General features: G+C 48.9%; 1 protein-coding gene across 1 annotated transcript in view; it reads right to left on the reverse strand.

The window, feature by feature from the left end:
* Positions 1-7,532: 7,532 nt before the first annotated feature.
* The window catches only part of LHX3 (LIM homeobox 3), a 6,413-nt gene continuing 5,514 nt past the window's right edge, over positions 7,533-8,431 (reverse strand). The window contains exon 6 of the mRNA XM_027650266.1: positions 7,533-8,382. Coding sequence (XP_027506067.1) covers positions 7,964-8,382 — 419 coding nt within the window. The 3' untranslated portion in view covers positions 7,533-7,963. The remainder of the gene's footprint in view (positions 8,383-8,431) is intronic.

Genomic DNA, 8,431 nt, shown 5'->3' on the forward strand with positions numbered 1-8,431 from the left:
TTGGATGGGGCTTGGAGCAACGTGGTCTAGTGGAAGGTGTCCCTGCCCATGGAAGGGGGAGTGGAGAAGGATCTTTAAAGTCCCTTCCACTCCAGTCATTGTGTGAAGGAGAAATCTTCCACAGACACTTGCCCACAGGTGCCATGGGAACACCCAGCACAGAACTGTGGCTCTGTCCCCAGAAGTGCTGCTGCAGAGACCTGTTACTTCACAAAGCCATCCCCTGGGGAGCCTGAAGTTTGACACCATACCTCTACTGACTCACAGCAGGAGCAGAGATGACCTTAAAAATAAAAGGGACTCTGGTTTTCCCTTCTTCCATCCTCTGCTTTGTAAGGCAAAACATCTGCCATGGTGGGAGCAGGAGGCGACTCCCAAGTGAGTTCTGTCCCCGTGACACAGCAAGTCTTGGGAGATGAAGCCAGGCTCAGCCCTGACTCAGGAGCCTCCCACTGCCTTCCTTTATATTTCTGCTGCCAATTAGGACATCCCAGTTCCACCCCAGACATCCAGCCCTGTCCCTCCAGCCCGATGGACAAAGCTGTCCCAAGGCTCCACACGCTGCAACCTGATCCCTGCTTGGCTTGTTATAATATTAATGACAAGTAATGTGCCCACCCCCAGAGCCACACAAAGTGATCATATTCCAGCTGTGCTGTGCCTGAAGGAGAGACACGGGCTCACCTTGGCTCCAGGGTCATGCCAGGGAGCAGGACAGGCACTGGGGGTACAAGGACATGCCCTGTGTCTGCACGTCACAGCCAGAGCAGCACCAGGCACCAGCTTGCAAACATCTGAGCTGTTATTTCACAGGTGTTTTGGTGACAGCCCCTGTGAACTGAGAGGTGGCTCAGCAACCCACTGCATCACTGTGCTTGGTCCAAACAGTTCAACTCACACACAGGACACAACCTGCTGCCCCTTACATTGAAGTGGGGCAGAAATATCCCACCTGATCAAAGCATGTCCAATTAGTGCTCGTCTCAGTTAATGAGGTGCTTCAACCAACACAAGGGAATCTATTTCTGAATGTAATGATCTTTCTGTTGGCAAATCTAGTGATAAAAACCTGTACAAATCTGTGTTTCGATGGATCTGGGCTGCAGCCTGGCTCAGTGTGGTTCTGGGGCATGGCTAATACCAGCATCCCACAATTAGCATGCAGCTTATTAATCCCTGCAAATAAATGAGCCTGGCCCTCCAGTCCAGAAAAACACTTGGGGGACCAATTCTTTATTTCTGAGTGTATGATTAGTACAAATTAAAACCAGAATAAGTTTTAATTTTGCCACATTAGGCAGGTTCATCAAAACACTCTTATCCCCCAGAGCCAAATACCAATAAAGGCACAACAAGGGGATGTTTCAACCAGAATGATTAGGATAGTCCAGGAAAATTAATTTTGAAGTTCGTGGCAGCCTCCTGTCAGAAACAGGCCACGGTGAGGAGGGAATGTTCAGAAAATGAAAATGAAAAGGCTGTGCTAAGTACTGCTGGTGGCAAGGAACAGGCAGGACCTGGCTCTGCTCCTTCTCAATCACTCTCATAAAAGCATCATATCATATGAAGCCAATTCAACACAACAAACTCAGCAACTGGAGCCCAGTTCCCAAATCCAGGGGTCTGCTGCCCAAATCCTCCCTCATTTAGCCAAAGGCTCCCCTTGGCTCTCGATCTGGACTGGTCAGAGCCATCAGAGCAGGTGCTGCTGGAGGAGGGCCTGAGGTGGGCACCAGGGACCACATGGGATGTTTAACTCCACTTTCCAAAGAGCACAGTTAAAACAAATCTCTTTTTAACACTGCTCCCTTCTGCCACTCTGGCTCTGCCCAGCACACACAGCCTGGCTTTGCTTTATCAGCCTCAGACCAGCCCACGAGACACCACCTGGGCTGAGAGACCTTCATCCAACTGCACCCAGGAGAGGGATGGTTCTGGTGCAGTGACACACAAGCTCAACCCTTCCTTAACCAGGAGGTGACCACCATCCCTCCCCTTCTGCACACACAGGCACAGCTTGGTTTGTCCCTCTCATTTGTCCCCAGCACAGAGACCCTCCAGAAATGAGGCAGCAGCAGACCCACACCCAGATTCCAAGAACAAACAAGCAGGAATCCCAGCATCCAGACTCTGGGCAATATTCTAAGTCCTTTCAAAATATAATTCACGTTTGAGAAAACAAAACAAACCCCAAAAAATCCTAATCCAGTTTGCAGCATGCAGAAGGAAAAGCAGCCACATCTCAGTGATGAGTGGCCTTGCAAAAAAGGAACCATCAAACAAGTCCAACCCCTTAAACCAGGCTGTGTTAAAGTAAAGGCCTGTTGTACAGCAAGCTGAGATCACCTGAGCTTTGTTTTGTTTTTTTTCAGTCCAGAAAAGAATCACATGTTGGGAACCAATTGCCCTATGGATACAAAGAAACACACTGCTCCATCTATGGCTCCCGAAAACGTCAGGACAGATCCTGGGGAAACACCGAGCACCATGTTCTGGAGATGAACTCAACGCCACATTCCATGGATTTGCAACAACCTCTCCCAAACGCAGCCCACAGAACTGACCTTCAGTCCAAAGGGAAGGCTCAATCCCAGGTGCCACGTGGTGAATAGAGTGACCCCACGGTGCTTGAGGGAAGCCAGGAATCAGCAAGGACACAGGCCTGGATAAGGGGAGCCAGGAGCCATTAAATAACTTCCCTCTGGCCTCACCTGCAGAGCCGAGGTGGACCTGGATGAGGCCCATCCCTCTTTCCAGGCAGGTTTGAGGAGATCAGCTGTTTCAAGAGGAATAAACCTTCCCCCCCAAACCCTGCCCTGTGGGGGTGTCTGTGTGGAAGGAACCCCTGCCTCTGCAGGGGCACAGCCCTGGGGCCACCCTTTGCACTTCTGTTCCCTGCCTTGATTGACACCACCACGAGTGAGGGGAGCCTGCCCTTGCCCCCATCCCGCTGTTAATAAATATTCCAGTGTGCTATTCCCGTAGCTTGAGTACAACATCCTCCCTCGGAAAAAACAGCAGTGATTCCTGAATTAATTTAGATTTCCCGCTGCCTGGTTAGACCAGCTGGATGTGGCACGCTTCATCTTCCCTGCAAACAGTGCCAGCAGCCCCCGGGGACACTCAGCACTTTATAAACCTGTCAAGCCCTTAAAGCCGGTGACCATGAGGCTTCACAACAGAACGTGTGGAGCTTTATGGCCACACACACAGCCCAGCCAGCCCCGGAGAGGAGATCCAGCACGGCTGCCTCGGCGAGTGAGGGGATGTTGTTTTGTGCTGTGCTTTCATTTCAAGGCAAGCAAAAAAAAAAAAAAAAAAAAGGAAAAAAAAAAAAAGAAAGAAAAGCACTGCATGATTTATTTTAAAGCCTCCAAGCTGCTGCAATGCTTTGAGTGGGTATGTATATACATGGGGAACGGGAGATTGTCTCCAAAGTCATTTGCATTCGTTCTCTTCCCTCCCTCCTCCACGCAGTGTTTTTAAAAGGTCTTATCCTGGAGATGCTGGAATACCTGCAGCCTGCAGAAATCAGACTTTTGGGTGCAGAGCACCTGGTGGAGCTGTTTTTTATTTAGAAAACATATTGTCCTGCCAGTCCCACCCTGCGCAGTGCTGATTTATTCCTCTCCTCTTCTGACAAGCCCCACACGATATTTTTTTGACACCGACAACATTATTCAGCATCTCTGCGACCTGCTCCGGTCGAGACCCTCGGCAGCTCCGGGCAGCGCCTGGCGACCCCCTGGGCTGCTCCTGCTGTTCGGATTCCCACCCCGGAGCACGAGGCCACAGGGGTTGGGGCTCCGAGCCGCGGGTCTGTCCCCTGAGCCGCGCTCAGTTGCCCGACGCTGGCTGATTCCCAGCTGGAGGCGCTCCCGGCTCCGCTCTCCCCACCCGGCCCTTTGCTCGGCTTAACAAGTCGGCATCTGATGGAGTCGCTGCCGTTTGGGTCCCTGAGGGATTATAATGTGACTGCAGCAGGTCCCAGCCATTCTCTGCAGCCCAGCATGTTGTTGCTTCATTAAACGCCAAATTGTTACATTAATTCTAACTGCCCTGTAGAGATGTAGCTGTCAGGAGTGATTTACTCGCCTCCAGCTGACTCGGAGACTTTCCTCTCTGGAAGAGGCCAGTGCCTGGATGGGAGTGGGATGCAGGACATTTGTCCAGCCAGATACCGGCAGCAAGAGGCTCTGCCCTCCCTGCAGAGACAGGGATGCTCTTCAGACCTTTGTGGAAAAATCACCAGGGAACTAAAAAAAGGTGTGGGGGTTGTTTTTGGCTGAACTCTGGGCTGCTGGTGGCTCAAGCTGCCTGTTAACAGGTAGAATCTTTGCTGGAGTATTTACTGAGTCCAAATCTCTTGGAATCCCTCCTTCATCCCAGCCAGCAGCTCTACCTGTGCTGCAGGAGGAGGGTCTCTGGGCTTTCCTGCCTTGTTCCCAAGGACCGTGGTGTGGGCAGAGGGAGGTGAGCTCAGACACGAGGGGTGGTGGGAATACCTTTGCTCGGATGCTCTGATGCATCTGGGATAAGCCACTGGAGGGGAACTCGAGGATGAACTGTCCCCATCCACCTTCCCTGCTCCCCATGGATGAGGGATTTCACCTGGCCCACATTCTACTGTTTGACATAATATCTAATCATTTCTGTAGGGAACACAGGTTTGGGCACAAAGGTGAATTTGCTGTTTGGGAAAAAAAAAAATATTACAACAGTAGATTTTCCTCACTGAGAACACAAAAAATTTCCTGCCTCCCGTGCCTTGCACTCACGGAAATCAGCAGAGGTTGTAAAGCTCACCTGCAAACTGAGCAGTGCAAAACCCCCCTTCCTAATTCTGTTTGGGTTTTACAAGCTGTCAGTCACTTGGACAGCGTTAGTTTTATTTGCTTCTTTCAAATTGGTTTTCTTTTTAACGGGAAGAAAGCATTTATATTAATGGAATCCTTGAGCCTCAACCCTGAAAGGAGAGGCTGAAATGCAATCCCTGAATTTGAGATCGGGACGCTCGGGAAGCTCCTCTCTGTGTTCAGACGAGAACAAACACTGGCAACTTCCAGCCTGTTCTGCCTCTGAGAGCAAAGCACAAAGGCAGAGGGGCAGATTTGCATTTCTCCCTTTCTTAAATTCAACCATCCCCTGGGAATTCCCGGGGGAGAGGAACAGCAGTGTCCGTTATTTGCAGGGAGGGAAACGATGAGAAAAATATCTATAAACTGCCTGTTCAAGTGCTACAGTTCTTAGGCTGGTTTTATAACAGCATTATCCCAAAATTTCTGTCTTTCTGTTCTTATTTCCTTGTTTTTAGGAAATAAACATGTCTCAAAGTCTTTTCTTAGTCTTCTATGTGAAAATATTATTAATACTTGAACCACCAAAGTGTTTGGATGCAAAACACTTGCTCAGTTTTGGTGAGGGTGTTTCTGGACATGGAAATCTTGAAAGCACAAACTCCTATTTTCTCTTCAGGTGAAGTTCTGCAATCTGATTTTTTAAATCCCACAGTTTTCTATTTACTCCACAAATTTCCATGAGAAGTGTCCTTGTGACGTACCTACAGGCTGGCAGCAACAGTTGTGTCTTTATTACTCAGTCCTGGAGAAGGAAGGAAAAGCTGCTGAGCCCAGCTCTGGGCTCAGACTCATCTAAACAAGGCAAATTTCTGCCTTGGCTGGAGGAGACACAGCTTCACCCATCTCCAAAATCCCCCAGGAGCAGAGATATGAGCAGATTTCCACGTGTCCCCCCCAGATCCAAGCTGGTGGGGTGTTTTTTACACCCGTGGTGTCACACAGTGGGGTTTTCCCTTCTGGAGACATCAGTGTCTCACCCCTGCCGAGCAAAGACCGGGGAAGGAGGGACTGGTGGCTGTGGGTTGTGCTCAGCACAGCCCCCCCAGCTGCCAAACAGCAAGAGGTCGGGGACACCACCCTCCCCTCACCTTTGGAAAAGGTGAGGAATCAAATTCAGGATGTTCCAGGTGTCTCCACAAGCTGGGCAGCTCAGCTCTACCCTGGGTACCAGAGCATGGCCCCGGTGTTCCTCACTGCCCAGAGGTGCTGCTCTTCTCCTGCACACACGGAAAACCCCCGGGCAAACAGTCCCTGACTTCCCAGGGAGTGAGAACATCAGAGCTTTGTAAAGGGTCTGTCATCAAATCCTTGAGCCAGAGGCCTCAGCACTTTCCTCTGCTCCGAGGAGCATGACCCCGGAGATTTGTATATGAAGAGATGTGCATATCTGATATATGTGTGTGTTTGTGTATACAGATATATAAACCAAACAAATACATGTACATGCTCTGTCAAACTTAATCCCTTGAGGATTTTTTTCCTTTTCTTTCAGATTTCTCTTTGAAATATTCCAATATCTGACTCCGTGTTTCATGTTCCCGACCTTCCACTCACAGACAGACAACATCAGACTGCATTTGCTATTGCTTTATCAGCCCAGATTTCTGCTTCCACCTTTGGGATGAATGCTAAAAAATAACCAGGACCCATCAAAAACAGCCAGGTCATGATCAAAGTCTGTGTGTGCCCAGAGCAATCCCACTTGGATCACTCAAGGATTACCAGGCTCCAAAAACTGTCATTTTTTTCTTCCAAAGCATTTCCACCTCGGCGGGTTTGCTCCTCTGTTGAAAGGGATATTTCAACATTAAAATATTGGAGATATTAAAAGCACATTTCAACACTTTGTTGGATCATGGCATCGAGGTTTAAGAGCTTTTACTCTTAGATTAACGTGTTTTATTTACTTATGCTGATGCTTTTGATGTGAATTTAGCAAAAGACTGTTTAAAGTTTAGCTGACAAATTTATTTGTAACCTTGAAGTATTTGATCATCAGAGAGAAAGCGAGAATATAAATAAAAGACACTGGACATTCACGTAATCTACAGTTAATTCCATATTTTTTACAGATAACAATATACATATTGTCTTGCCTTTCCTCACAATCAGCTCGTACCATATCCGTGGAAATACACAAGTACCTGGAAGAGAGATGTGTTCCCAGGAAAGCCTGTGCTCGCTCCAACTCTCCCAGTGGTGCCTCGGGAATGGCAGGAACTAAACCAGCCAAACCCTCCTGCTGAGAGACCCCTAGAGAAGGTATTTGGCAACAAAACATCAGGGTGATTTTTTGAGACATTTTGCAGTTAAATTGTTGCAAAGAAATGTGAAGGAAAAGCATAAGACCCACAACCCAGAGCCGTTAGTGTTCCTGGGTCAAGAAAAATTCACCTCTTGACCCCGTGATAAACGTGGAATTAGTTGGTAATAAATACATCTATTCACGGTTTAATGCTTGTATGGAAGAGTCAAACTAGCAATCTACAAATTAAAAAGAGGAGAAGCAGAATTAACATATGATTTTCATTTTACAAAGGAAAACGTCGGTAGATGATTGGCATGTTAAAGAGCATTTCATTTTAGAAAAGTGAATGTAAATCCAAAATAAAACAAAACATACCGCCTTCGGTGCGCTTTTAAAAAAATCTGCTGGAAGAACAGAGAAGTTTCCTACCATGGATTTCTGAAGTGATTCACTATGAACAGTTCTCCTATAGAAATATAGACACTGTCACACCTTTCACCGTGGATGAGGACTTTTATTTTCCCTTAAAAATGTCTCAGTGTGGGTGGGCGATGAAGCAAGTCCTTGCTTTGGAGAATGCACTGACAACAGAAAGCAAAATACCTCATATCAAATCTGTAAAGCACAAGTCTTGGTGTTTAGTAAAGACACGAGAAGCAGTTTGTTTGGACACTCAGGATGCCAGTTGCTGTGGTGCTGCTGCCTTTGCCCACCAGGCCGGGTCCCCTCCAAAATCACGTCCGTGTCCTCACACATTCCTGCCCCGCTCGGCAGCCACGGCTCGTCCCTCCATCATTCCAAGAGTTCAACAGCACCGAGTCCTTTCCCTTCCCACTGCACCGTGGTGGATCCTGTATCAAAACTGAGCGTGGTCGACTTCATCCAGCCAGGAGGCCGGGCTGGCAGGGAAATCCGGGTACCCCCCGCTGCTGCCGGTGGAGAGGTCGGAGCTGGGGCCGTTCCCGGCCAGGACCCTCATGGGCTGGGGCACCCCTTGTCCGCTTTGTCCCATGATGCCCAAGCTGTTATCTGGGTAAACCAAGCTGGAGATTAAAGGCTGGTGGCCTGGCAGTGCTTGCAAGGAGGCTGGAGACTGGGGTATCCCGTAGGGGCTGGTGGAGCGCAGGTCGTGGTACTGGTCCTGGGCTGGGATCCCGCTGGGATCCAGGGCAAAGCTCCCGTTGGTCCCGGCCTGTCTGCCGAGTGCAGGGGATGCCTCGTTGAGATTGCTGTAAATCCCATTGGAATGGCTCATTTCTGACATGGAGGGCTCATCTGAAAGGGAAATGGACTGGTTTTACTGGGGCAGCAATGGTCATGGTTG

Source organism: Corapipo altera, unplaced genomic scaffold (genome assembly GCF_003945725.1).
Source record: "Corapipo altera isolate COAL_440 unplaced genomic scaffold, ASM394572v1 268, whole genome shotgun sequence".
Taxonomy (NCBI): Eukaryota; Metazoa; Chordata; class Aves; order Passeriformes; family Pipridae; genus Corapipo; species Corapipo altera.